Here is a 13,611-nt window from a genome sequence, read left to right as displayed (position 1 = left end):
GAGGCAAGCTAAGGAATTTAACAGATGCTGCTCTTCTCCTAGACACTGTTGGGACCACACACACCTCTTAGTGTGCACTTTTCAGTGTGCACTTCCTAAAACCCACCAAATAGGAGCCCATTGTCCCTCTTGAGGAGGTGCGCAAGTGGTGGAAAGAATCTGCAAAGATGCTGTGCTGGTATTTAAGAGCTAGATGGTATAATTTGGACCCTGAGTTTCTAGTTGAGGTTGGGAAAATCAGTTAAGCTCCCTGTGCCTACAGCTTGTCCTCACTTAGTAATGTTGTCCCTTCTGTAGGGACTGAGATAATGCCTAGAAGCCTGAGTCAAGATTGAACACCTATTTTGTACACCCTGTACAAACACCAGAGCAAGATAATTTTTGTCCTGAAGAGCTGACAGTCTTGACTGATCAAATGGACAGAGAATGGTCCACCTTGTGCAAAATGAAGGTGCACAGTAAAATGAATTGTCCTTCATCCTATGGGAGGTATGTAGCAAACTTGGGAAGAGAATGCAAGATTGTCTAGTCCTCCCAAGATTCAAAGAGATTTAATTATGTGATGTTTGTGGTACCATGGTGATGACTGAATGTCACAGGAAGGTTCATTTATGTACAAAACATCCTACTCCCTCTATGTGGTTTCTCAGATCATTATCTTCACACATTCCTGGCATATAATTGCAGTTTTCTATAATTCTGTCATAGAAAAAACACAGCCACAAGGTTTTTAGCAGTAGTTTACAGTTTGAAACTGGATAAAGGCTCTTTGTTGTTAACTGGAAAGATTATATTCCCATCAGTCAATGTTCTCCTTTAAAGGCAAAAAGATCAAACTGATCTTTTCCTTTTTCTGCCAGGAAGTGAATGTCCCTTTCTGGAATGACTACCTCAGTGTGTAAGTGCCCTTGAGTGGCCCAGACCTCTGGCTAAAAATCATAGTCAGGACAGAACTGACTTGACTCTCCAAGGAGAGAGTAAAAAGAAAATACTAGAAGGAAATTATAAACCTGGTAAGGTCCAGACTCTGCAAGCCGGATCTCTCCAAAAAGTACTCTGTGTACAGGTTTCAACCTTTTGGGCTAGAAATGAGACTGGTTTTGTAAATGAGAATTAGAAAGGTCCATCACTGAGGATGTGGGAAAAGTTGACCTTGTAAGAAAAAGGAACACTTGATTTTAACTGGTGTTAACTAATTTGTATCTGAGTTTTCTTTTTTTTTTCTTTTCTTTTTTTTCTTTTTCTTTTTTTTTTCCTGGTCTATCGTATTTGTGTAACCACAGATTGCTTTGGGTTCCATGTGAAGAGAAGCAGCTGCATAATGACAATTTCTGCAGCTCTCAAAGTGTCTTCCCGTGTCACTTGTGGCATGCTTTCCTAACCTGTGCAATGTCACCCTTTCCTGTAGCAGGTAGCGCTCTGGCACTCTTCACACTTATTGTCTGAAAAGTATATCAGGTTTATTTTATATCTGTGGCTGGCTTCAGAGATGAGCAGCCATGAAGGTGGTGTGCAGGAGACTCTGCTTTTGTGATGGTTTCCAAGCTCTCTGGCCACATATCCCTCAAAACAATAGCAAGTCCTGCTTGAACAATAAACCCCATGGTTTATCTGTAGTATCTGGAGTTAGGCTAAATGTTCATTTATTGCTAACTCCATTGTATTAAGCTCCTTTCATCTCAGGAGAACAGATAAATCTTGAAAAGGTAATAACATTTTTAGTGAAAGCCCATCATTCTCCTCTCATTTTCAAACAAGAGGCTAATACAATACCATGGAGTATATTGTTATCCTGCTTCCTACTGAGACTTTAAAATGGTAATGTGGACTGCTCCTTAATTTAGTGCTCTCAATCTGCTTTTCCTTGAGCAACTGACAGTCAGAAGGTGTCCAAGAAGGCAGCAGTTGCTAAGGCTTGACTGACTAGAAAGATTCCAAAAATGCATGGGCTGTGTTTCAGTGCTGATGGAGGGAGCTTTGTAATAGCAGAAAAGGCAGGCAAAGTTATAAATTCTGCCCTTCTACTTTCATGGAAAGCAGATGTTGATTATCTGGGGCCCATGCATTTGTAGTACTGCCGTAACTAATGACTTGCATTGATGCTCAGTTCCATTTGTTTGGTCCCAGGGAAGGCAAAAGTCTTCAATAAATCAATGAAATTGTCATTTCAAGAATGACACATTCAGCACTGGCAAAGGCTAATTATATTTTATGGGTGCTTATGGACTGTGGAGCCTTCAATAGTCTTAGCATGATGGGAAGGAAGAGTGAATGGGATCACTCCTGGAAGGTCTTTTAAGAACAGCTGTGAATCAGAGCAGTCACTTTAGCGTCTAGGATAAACTTTGCCGAGCTCTTACAAAAGCTGCCTTTGAAAAATAAGAGCCAGAGCTTTATGTGAAAATGTCAGGGACTGCTTCATGACGTTAACTATATGCCAGCCGAAGCTTCTTCCCTCCTCGCTCTAAAAGGGCATTTGGATGCTTTGACTCTTTTCTGTGATCTCAGTTTGACCTTTGCTGCTCATTCCTCAAGCAGTTCTCAAGTTTTGTGAACATGCAGGATCAGAATGGAAGCCCGAATGTGTCCATGCCCAGAGGCTTCAAAAGCACTGAGCAAGGTGATAAACACACTTATGTGCAGCAATTGCACATGATGGCAAATTGTGGTGCTGAGTGTCTGATGCAAGGAGAGAAATGAAATGGAAACAAACTTATTAAGAGATCAGGAAAGGACAGTGTCCTGTAGTATCATTTCTAGCTGTCTTTGCCAGTCCAACTTTAAATTCTCCTTCATGTTCAATCCCCGAATGGGCTACTCATTTGAGGGTTGACTAGATGATCTCCAGAGGTCCCTTCCAACCTTACCATTCTGTGATTCTATGATGATACTGTTTTTTTTCAATTACTGCATCTTGCCATCAGCACTTTTTTTCTGATCTATATGGAAAATTGCTATGGTAACGTGAAGAAAGACCAGAATAGTAAAATGCAGGTAACTTAAACTGATGATTGCTAAAGGCTGTTTGTGAGCAGTCCATTTCCAGTATAAAACAGGACTTAGATTTACAGTGCATTAGCTACTTTGCACTGTTTTCCCCCAAAAGATACTAGTGTTCTTCATTAAGGGTGCATTTGTGTCATTTACTCCACCTGCTTTGTAAGCAAACTCAGGCACTCTTCATATGGAAAAGAGTACACTACTGGGAACAAGTGACATATGGCCATTGGCAAGGATCACAGCCCTGTGGGCGCAGAGTAAATCTCAGACATTAGCAGATTATTGAAGATAGACCCTGTTCAGGGGCATGATGCTGTTGTTACATCAATGGAAGATCCTTCAGCTGGCAAAGGGAGGGGTAAATACTTGTATGGAGCTTTGAAAAGTAGCAAGGCAATCTTGTTAAGTGTTGTTGATTAGAACAACGGACAACATGCGTTGAAACTATTGATTCTGCACAGCAGAAATATGGCACACTGGGATCTTTATCAAATATGCACATCTTAGCTGTCATGCTGTCTACCTCTAGACTACAGGTGGCCCTGCACTTGCTGATGTGCACAGTGGGGTTTTCCACAAGACCAGTCTCAGACCAACTCTTCTCATTGTATTCAACAGGAATTTTGGTGTTGATTGTAATGGGAGCAAAGGTAGGAGAACAGAGGTCTTCACTGAATACAGTCCGTGTCCCACTGTGCTGCCAGCCTGTGTCAGCCAGACATGAAAACTCCCTCTGCTTCCCACTTTGACCATGATCCCATTGAAGCAAACTCAGCAGAAAAGGGTGAGAAGCAGACAGCACGAACTGTAAAACTGCATTATGTGTCCGCAATAAAATAGGGGGACTGCTAGGCTTACTTTGTTGTTAACTCAATATCCACTCCCCATCATCGCAATGTAATATGCCCAGGGAAGGCTGTATCACTAGAAAGGGAAAGGGAAGAGCAAGTAAAGTTTCTGGGTTCTTTTCCTGGCTCTTCTGCCATCCTGCTGCATTTTTTGGACAAATCATTTCACTTTTTCACATTTTTCAACCCCTCTGTTTAAAAACAAAAAGAAAAAAGTGTCATTAATAACTGAAAGTCCTCTGAGGTTTTTGGCTGAAAGACTTAGGAGGGTATCAAAGAGATCACAAGCAGCAAGGAGGGAAGGGACATCTCAGCTCTGGGCCTGATTGTTCCAGAAACCATTGTTTTACCTAGTATTGCGGTCTACTTTCATGCAGCAGATGCTATTTGATCTCCTTTCCAAGACTTCACTGTCTCAGGCATGAGAAGGGGAACAAAGAGTTAGAAAGCTGAATAACTGTCATTTTTCCTTGCCACAGGATAGAACACCTTGGACTTAATGTTCTCCTTCAGCTCTTGGTTGGGGTTCCCCTGGAAATGGTGCATGGAGCAGCAAGGATCAGCTTTGTCTACATTGCTGGAGTTGTGGCAGGTAGGTGACACTTCTGGATGGCTTCAGATGGAAGGGCATCTGAAATGGTCTGTGCTGACTTTCTTAAGTTTTAGATGTTGGAGAAAAGCAGTCACTGATTTTATATTTGTGTTTTAAAACTTTTTTGGAGATTGGAGGTGGGAAATATGCTACAGCTTGATATCTCTTTCCAACTAGCCATAGGCTTTGTGTGTAGGAGCCCTGCTAAAAGTAATTGTTCAAAATAGTCTTGCTGTAGATGGTCTTCCTGAAAATGCCTGTAGAGGTCACACTGCTCCTTTCCTCTCATGTCTCATGAATGCTTAGAAGAAAGGTGTCAGCAGAAGCATCCTTTGCCCCCCTATATGAAGGGTCATTTTTTTCCCAGGTCCTGTATCAGTTTTTCTTCCTTTTGACCTGTATTCTCTGGTTCCTACAGCCTGAGTAAGCAAGTAGTATCTGGTTGCAGCCTGTAAGCAGTGTACAGGAACCTGGAAATCCATTTAAATATGAAGCCATAGGGTTTGATTGATTTTTAGTTTGTGCTGTATTGTTTTTATTTATGTTTGGCTTTTCCAGCAGTTTGCAAGTGATGGAAGTTAGCTGACAATGGATCAACATCTAATTAAAACGGGAGGAGAGTGTGAGAACAACCAAGGGCTTCACAGTGGAACTCAGACAGGGATTGACTGCCTTAGCTCAAGATTTATGATTTTTTTTTCAGCTACATAATTTTAATTTTTTCCATAATGAGCAGATAAAGCCATTGTAAAATGGGCTGCATTGAGTACTAATAAATCCCACACTCCAGGGGGGAGGCTGTGAGAAGAATAATTGGACTAAGACACAGGACGAGGCATGATACAAACACTGCATTCTTTAGTGCAGAGAAAGGAGTTAGCAGACCTGCTCTGGTGTCCCCTGTCTATGATTTTAATAAGCATTAAAGTGGTCCCTAATCTGCAACTTTCCAGACACGAACTTTTCTTCCTCGATCCATCTATTAAGCCCTGTAGTTTTGTTTATATATATGTAACACACATTGCACATCTGTGGCAATGCTGAGAACAGCCTTGTGCTAGGCTAGCAAAGCAAATGAGCATTGGATCTGCTGAGCGTTAGCCCAGGCGAGTGTGGCGAGTTGCTGGCTGCCTCCAGATTCCTGTGCTCGTGGTCCTCCTGGCAGGGCCGGTAAGGCCAAGCACAGGCTCTACCAGTCATTGAGCTGGGCTGAACAACTCGGGATCTACAGGCTGTAGTCAGAGCCTGAAGCTCACAAGCCCACCCAGAGTTGTTGGTTCTTTTCTACTACACAAATGATCCCAATTTCCTCCTAGACAGTCTGCCACATCCTCACAGGCTTACCTTTCATGCCCTGTGCCTTATAAATTGTAGAAGAAAGTGCCAAAAGGAAAGAAAAACTTCCCTTCTTAGTGCAGGATGGAACAATAAATGTGACTGAATGGTCCCACACACAAAAGTATCCCATCCTATCCTTTCCTGTTTGAGTTATTAGCTGATTACTAAATGTGTTTTGTTCTTTGACCTGTGCCAGGAGAGGGAGTAAAAGTCATACTTAATGCTGGGGATGCAGGCAATGTAAAGGTAACACAGCTCCTTAGCAGTCAGGAGTAGGCAGTGGAATGAAGACATGGGCCACAATAGCCTTTCCCTACTTATACAGAGAGGTCACCTATTTCTGTGCATCTATCTTCTCTTGTTTGTCTGGCTCTGCTAATAGGACATGCTGAGACTGAGGGACCAAAGAAGTGTGCTCAGTGCAATGTCCAAGGATTGAACTGCAAGTTGTCATTACTCCCTTATTAACTTCTCATTAACTTTTTCGTAATGTCAGTGTTTAAGTGCTGAGAAGTCTTGAGACTCTACAGTGAGGAAGGGAGCTATGACCAGAGTTGGCTGGTGGAACCTCAGCACTTTCTTGACCCAAAATCAGGTGCTATATTAGGAGAGAAATCAGTAATGCTTCAGGAATTCATTAGAAGTTTGTGTACTACCAAGGACTCTCCAAAGATTTGCCACTGAGTGCTTTCCCTTTTCTTGCTCATCACAGAGGTCTTCACTATCTATGCCTTGTGATACCAAGTCTGTCTGTGTCTTTTTTGTCTTTTCAATTACTCATAGTTTGCAATGAAAGAAGATTTGAGCAGATCCAGACAACCTGTAATTGAGATTAAGAGAAGAAGCAATATCTATGTTTGGATGTATCATTATTAGTGGTACCTTTAAGTGATTGGCTTGTTCCTTTGTCATCTCCTTTTTACTGCCTCCATCCAAGTTATTTTTAGCTAGTTTTACTCTACAGCTTTATAAATAACAGGCTGTGCTTTGATTAGAATCCTGTGCTAAGTTACAAGTCCCCAGTTTCTTCTCACTGTGCAAATATTTGTCTTGCCAGGACTGCAGCTACTTCTGTTTTATCCTCCAATGAGGAATAAGACACAGACATTTTTCTTTCTTTTGCTTCCTTGTTATTTTGATCAGGGTGTAAGTGCCTTTCAAAGCACACGTTTGAATATCTATGGCTGCCTTGTGCTGGCCTCCTTGACTGCTTTTAAAGTAGGTGCAAAAGAATTGATCAGTCACTTTTTTGACAGTGCTGAGATAGTCTCTCAAGTCGATTTATTTCCCCTTCCCCCCTCCTTTCTTTTTGATTTCCCCAGGTATTGCTGGCCTTCATCAGTTAACCCGGAACAGGCAGTTGCAGGGACATAGGTAAAAAGAGTGTTTTTATTTGGCTCGCAATTGTAATAAACCTTTGTTCTTCCTGCCAGGATCCCTTGCAGTGTCAGTAGCTGATATGACTGCGCCTGTGGTGGGCTCCTCTGGAGGTGTGTATGCACTCGTCTCTGCTCACTTGGCCAATATAGTCATGGTGAGTACTGGAATGATTGTCTAGCCTCTTCAAAAGTGAATGAATCCAGCCAAGTCTGATGATCCCAGCAACTGGAAATAGCGCCTGACCCAGCTATTGGTCATTCAGGGCTTACCGTAGTTAACTGTGTCTTGTCTCAGTGGTCTGGCCCTGGAATGGAAATGTTACACTGCAGCTGGTGGTAGCTTGGTACCTTGACTGGCAACCTGTCAGCAGAATCTGGAAACAAGACTTATCAGCTTGCTCCAGGCTTTCAGCTCTCTTCACACAGGCAGAGAAATGTTTGGAAAAGAAGGAGCTAACCAGCTTTGCAGGATTTGCAGGGCTGTTTCTGTCTTCATATGTCATGTCATGTTAGCTGCTACTTAAGAGAATTTCAGTATTTGGTTTATTTGGGTGCAGAATATCCCTTACCTACTTTTGTAATACCCAGACTGAAGCTGCCCCCTGCCCATACTGGTGATATATACATACATATGTATATATATTTCTTTTTTTTTTCTTGGTGTTTCATGTAATGAAGTATTTTCAGTCAGTAAATACCAACACCTTCATTTAATAAATACCAACATCTTCATATCTCTAAGGCTTGGAAACAACAGCTCATCCACAATATTCAGCAAAGTAGTGGCAAAGCCCAGCAGGTCTGCTTGTGTGACCCCTAAGCTGGCTGCCAGGTGAAAGCTGCTTTGCTGAGAGAGATATTTTTGCTGTGATTAGGGTTCATGTGTGGTGGTATGTGGTTGCATATCTGCCCTGTACCAGGAATGTCAGAGCAGAATAGCCATAAAAAGATGGTAATGCAGCCTTCCCTGGGGTCTGAGTGTGAAGACAGTGAGAGTCAGCTGCAGTGGCGACAGAAGGTCTGTTATATGGGCACTGGAAAACGTGTGCATGTGTGGTGGTACTTGTGTCAAGCCTAAAAGAAAACCTTGGATTTAATGCAGAAAGCAGACCTGAGCTGCAACCTACAAACCAGTGCTGCCCCAGGCAGCTGGGAATGGGGGAAGTGAGTGATTTCCTGAGCAGAATAGGTCTCTCTTGCTGTCTTTTGAGTTTTTCAGGGCACGGTTGAGCTGGGGGCTGTCACCAGAATTAGGACACTGAGTGGGTAGGGAGAGGGGAGAGGGTTCCTGTCCCTATACCACAGGGTTCCTGTTGGGGAAATGCCTTCTGATACACAGTGAAGTTCAGTATGAGTTGTGGCCCATGCTTCTGTTGGTTCAGTGTGGGAGAGGGTTTTCCTCACTCAGAGGGTATTAGTGCAGACACAGAGTTTCTTCACATTGAGATTTGTGGGGGGAGGGGGAAATTGGAGGAATTTCAGATTTGCTTTAGAGGAGGATGCTCTGCCAGAGGTGTGTAGGGAGTCTTCAGCAGTGATCTTCTCATGCTTCTTAGGATACTGCAAAAGAACCTGTCATTTTATCGCTCATTGGCCTCCTGCAAAAGTATTTAGCAATTCCTGTGGGAGCACCTCCATTATCACTGTTTCCCTTCTCTCCTGATCTGAAATGCCTTTTATTGCCTTCTCCATTCTGATGGAGTTTTTTGCTTTTCTTTTTTCCTCCATTTCTCCCCTCTCTCTGCTTACTTAATATCTAGATGTGACACCGTTACATACTGAAAAAGATGCTGGCTATTTGCCACTCAGCTGAATTGCTGGTAATGCTCATTTTTTTGCAAAGATGCTTATAGCATGCTGCGGAAGAGGAGAGACTGGTACAGGGAGGGTGTCATTTGAATCTTCTGTTCTCTTATGCCTCCTGGTAACCAAAGGAAATGACAACAACCCTGCTTGTAAAAATAAGTATTTATGAAATTAACTACATAAAATAACCTACAGAGGAAAGCAATAAAGCATCTCACCCTAAAGAAAGAGTAAAGGGAGAAATTCAAAACAGCTCCATGGAAATGAAGAGCAAAAGGACCTGCACATATTAATCAGCATGAGTTCAGAGCCTTCTGACTGGGTTAGATGCCTCTGTAGAGAGAGAAAATGAGTTGCTTATTTTGTAGAGATTGCACTTTTGCCATCATAGAAGTGATTTACAGATAGATCCCACATAAAACTTGAGTATTTGTTATGTGTATTGCAGAATATTGCTTCCGCAGGTCAGCAGGTACTGTTGAGCTTAAGCTGAAGAGTTTACAAATATTTTTCATTCAGTGTGATGAACAGGTAGTTTGTTACAAGAGGCCTGCCGACAGGGAGATGTTCCAGAATATTATTATTGCCTGGTATCTGATACTGCTGTCAACAGGCAAAATTTTCTTTACTGCTTAAAAATAATAATAATGTATTGTCATACATCTGATTTCCCAGGACACGATCTCTTTTTCTGCTTGGAAATTTTTTGCAAGTGGACAAAGAAGAATTTGGACATTTCTCCCAGGATTTCTAATTGTCATTCAGAAATTCTCATTCCATCATCCTGACTAATGACCATGCCTGAAAACGGAAGAGGTCAAATCAAGACTTTCTTTTAGAGCTGTCTCCTTGATTTACATTTGTTGAGGTCTTCATTATTTGCACTCCACAGAAAATTCTGAGTTCCAGGGAGATTGAGGTACAGGCAGTAGCAGTGGAAATGTACAATCAGGCTTGAATGCATGGAGAAATCGTTTGACAGGTGACCGTGTTGGCCCACCAAGTGAACCACAGTCAGCTGATGTGATGTTAACCAGGACGGTTCTTGTTTGTGTTGAATGCTAGGTATTGCTTTACATAATTTTATCTGATGTTGTCTAATACATCAGGGTTTCCCAAGGTGAGTAAATTAATGTATTTTTTACATTATGTAGTTGGAATTTAAGGTAAAACTTCATGCTTACATGTAAAGCTTAGTCCTTCTGAAATTCAACATTCAGGCAATTCAGAACAAGAAAGGAAATATTATAGGACACTTATTTTGCAGAATTATACCTGTTAATTTATTTGCTAAGTAACACTGTTTTTAGCTGTCCATTTTAGCTGTCTATATTGTAAAATCTATTGGATTTTCCCCTTCAAATACTTTTAACTGTTTGTGCGGGAATTATTGAAGTCTGCTTTGGGTGAAAGGAGAGAATACCAATTCTGGGCACTTGGTTTAAAATCTGATCCTTCCAAGCCCATGTATAGTATTGCTGTTGACTTGTGAGGATGGTAGCTGGGTGAGATCCAAGTGAGCTCTTAGAAATGTACCTCTTGATGCTACTCCACTGCGTATCTGCTACTCCTTTCAATAGCAGTGGCACCTTCCATGCACTGTAACTACCACTGGTACCTCTGTGTTGGTTTGTTGTGTTTTTTTTTTTTAAAAAAAAAAAAAAAAAAAAAGAAAAAAGATGAGCCAAGACAGACTCAGATCTGAAAAGCCTTTGACTTTGGGAAACATGTAGACCTTGGCTTTGATCCTCGTTAAAGGCATACTGAAATCAGTTGGAATCTGTCCATATATTTGAGTCAGCTGTAGGTCAGACTCTTTGTTAGTGTCTTCATCCATTAGCAGATTGAACCAGGCCCATGTCCTGGATCCAAGGGGACTTTTTATCCCAACTCTGCAGCATAAGCGTATTGACAAATGATTTTCCATTTTGTGCATTCATGTTAAATTGGTACAGTGAATATACACTCAATAGACATGGCCCACATACATAAACCAGTGATTTCTCAAAATTCCTTAGCTTCTAAAATCTGCCTTCTACATTTATAACAGTCATGAGCAGTCCTGGGCTATTTCCAATTATATATGGTGAAAAACAACTGCTTGTAGAGAGGAGACAGTAATCTGGATTTGGAAAAGTTGTTCTTCAACTCTAGGATTTCTGGCTGATGGTTTATTTTCAAGAGTGATCTGCATCAGGGAGCAAAGCTGTCTGCAGCAAGGAGGGACTAGAGTCCTAGTGCTGGGGCTGGAGGGTCTCAGGGTAGAGCACTCTGAGAAATGTGGGGATTAGGCCCAGCTCCAGAGGATTTTTTCTGGGAGTTTGGGGCAGCTCTGTCCCCCTTCTGTCTCTGCTTTCTCATCCAGAATCAAATGGGGATTGTCTTTATCTTGGCTGGGCTGTTGCTGTGAAGCTTTATTCAAGACTCTTGAAATGCTCTGAGGAAATGCAGTGATTAATTCGTTGTTGTTTATTTTATGTGCAAACACTTGTCTGTTGGCTCTGCTGACTGTCAGTCATTAGTGGGGGCTCCTCCCACCCCCTGGAGAAGGGCTAGGCCAGCCAAAGGCCAGGCCGATGTCAGAGACAGAGCTAGGCTGGCTGGATGTCAGGCAAAGAAAGTAAGTTAGTAAGACTGCCAGGCAAAGCAGTTATGGATTTGTCCATAACTGGGACATATCTATAACATGTCCTTTATGGTTATGTCCTCTGTGGTTGACAGATCTGTATTTGGTGTGGCGAGTGGAGAAGTTGTGGCCAGGTGGTAAAGGCAGTGAAAGAAGCTTGTTTCCAAGGATGTCCACCCTTGACACTCCTCCAGTGCAGATCTGAATGCAAAATTCTTTCAGGTTTGCATGCTGTGCGACTTTATTTTTCTTGTCTCTTTTCCAGAACTGGTCAGGAATGAAGTGCCAATTCAAACTGCTGCGCATGGCTGTTGCCTTGATCTGTAGTAAGTATCACACAATACTTGGCACATGCATGGTCCTGCTTTGTTTGTCCTAGTCATGAGAGTTCATGCTAATTCAGGGGGTTTTGACTTTGCAGCAGTTTTGGTAGGAATCTGCAGCTGAATCTTCTCGCAGCAACAACCACATCATTCTTGAATGCAGATTTTAGGTTTCAATGCAAACATTTGTAGATGATGATTTGTTGTTAGCCAGCATCTGTAGCTTGTGGCCTTTATGAAGATCTAGGACTTAGATGCTTATTTTTGAATTCTCAAAAAAGCAATGCTTTCCCAATGCTAATGCTTAGGTTTCCTAACACAGTTCCCCTCTGGGATGGCAAAAGCAGTATACAAACATTAATGAATTATCTTCCAGGCATATCCCTAGGGTGGCACTGCAAGGGTAGCTAGGCCATGTATTCACCACAGACGACTTTCTTCAAATTCTAACTCACACTTTTTATGATTTTGATATAAAATTTTGGAAAGAGAATATTCTCCTACCTGTCTACACTGCCAAAAGCCCAAGCTCCCACCAACCATTCAGGAGACCTAGACAATAACTTTCTTTTCCTTCTTTATTCCAGTGAGCTTTGAATTTGGAAGAGCTGTGTGGCTGCGATTTCACCCCTCTGCCTACCCACCATGCCCGCACCCCAGCTTCATGGCTCACCTGGGAGGGGTAGTGGTTGGAATCACTCTTGGTGTCATCATCTTGAGGAACTATGAGCAGAGACTCCAAGACCAGTCCTTATGGTGGATCTTCCTTTCTATTTATCTCATTTTTGTCTTGTTTGCCATCTTCTGGAATATCTTTGCCTACAACCTGTTGGATCTGAAGCTTCCTCCCCCTCCCTGAAAGCACAGGACAAAAAACTCTGAAGAGTGGAACTCATTGGCCAGCTATGTTAAATAAATCAACATGGAGGATCTATTTTTATGTGAAACTTAGGGAGAGTGATTCTTTTGAACACAAGCATGTTCTGAAGGAGACACTTAAAGGTTTCACAAGTGAAAGGGGTGATCAGTTTGAGCATGAATTTAGCAGATACTGTAATACTGGCTGGCTTTGACCCTGCACTTTTTCTACTGCAGGGGCTCTTGTGGGACAGCTTGTACCTCAGCATTTATTGCTTGGTTTGTTAGCACACATCCATGTTTTGTATGGGCTATTTGCATTTTCCCTGTCAGTGCTGTACTTGTGGCCAGCTGTTGAGCAAAACTCCTCAATGTTACTGAACACTAAATGGAAAAAGAGCAGACATTTACTAACTGCATACTCAACTGATATTCACAAGGCAGCTTGGGTTTGGTTTCAATGGATACATCTGACTGTTCAGCCATACCAGTGCCACCGTCTGATTACTTGAATGGTTCCTTAAATATTTTAGCCTATGGTGAAAACTGTTTTTCAAAAAGATCAGCAGAACTTCATCACCCAAAGTGGTAGAGACTGGTCCTCAAATACAGATAAAACAGTATTGCACTAGAAATCTTGAGGACTCTTAAGGAGTGGTTTGGACACCCAGCTAGAGGTGACTTTTACTCTGCATGTTTCACTTCATTTTTCCCAGCCTGCTGTGTGGTAGATGGTGTGGCTGGTGTTTATTTTTATTTGGGAAAAGGGAGCAAAGATTTATTTGTGTTTTTATCAGTTGACAATCGGGTGCTGTTTTCTTCTCCCTGTTCTTTTTTGGCC

General features: G+C 42.1%; 1 protein-coding gene across 2 annotated transcripts in view; it reads left to right on the top strand.

The window, feature by feature from the left end:
* Window positions 1-13,299, top strand: part of RHBDL3 (rhomboid like 3) — a 61,229-nt gene extending 47,930 nt beyond the window's left edge. For both annotated transcript variants that reach the window (XM_062591679.1, XM_062591678.1), the window contains 4 exons: window positions 4,328-4,440; window positions 7,212-7,312; window positions 11,855-11,915; window positions 12,500-13,299. In XM_062591679.1, the coding sequence (XP_062447663.1) occupies window positions 4,328-4,440; window positions 7,212-7,312; window positions 11,855-11,915; window positions 12,500-12,771 (547 nt within the window). In that variant the 3' untranslated portion in view covers window positions 12,772-13,299. The remainder of the gene's footprint in view (window positions 1-4,327; window positions 4,441-7,211; window positions 7,313-11,854; window positions 11,916-12,499) is intronic.
* The last annotated feature ends 312 nt before the right edge of the window (window positions 13,300-13,611 follow it).

Source organism: Rhea pennata, chromosome 19 (assembly GCF_028389875.1).
Source record: "Rhea pennata isolate bPtePen1 chromosome 19, bPtePen1.pri, whole genome shotgun sequence".
NCBI lineage: Eukaryota > Metazoa > Chordata > Aves > Rheiformes > Rheidae > Rhea > Rhea pennata.
This window is presented reverse-complemented; position numbering and strand designations above follow the sequence as displayed.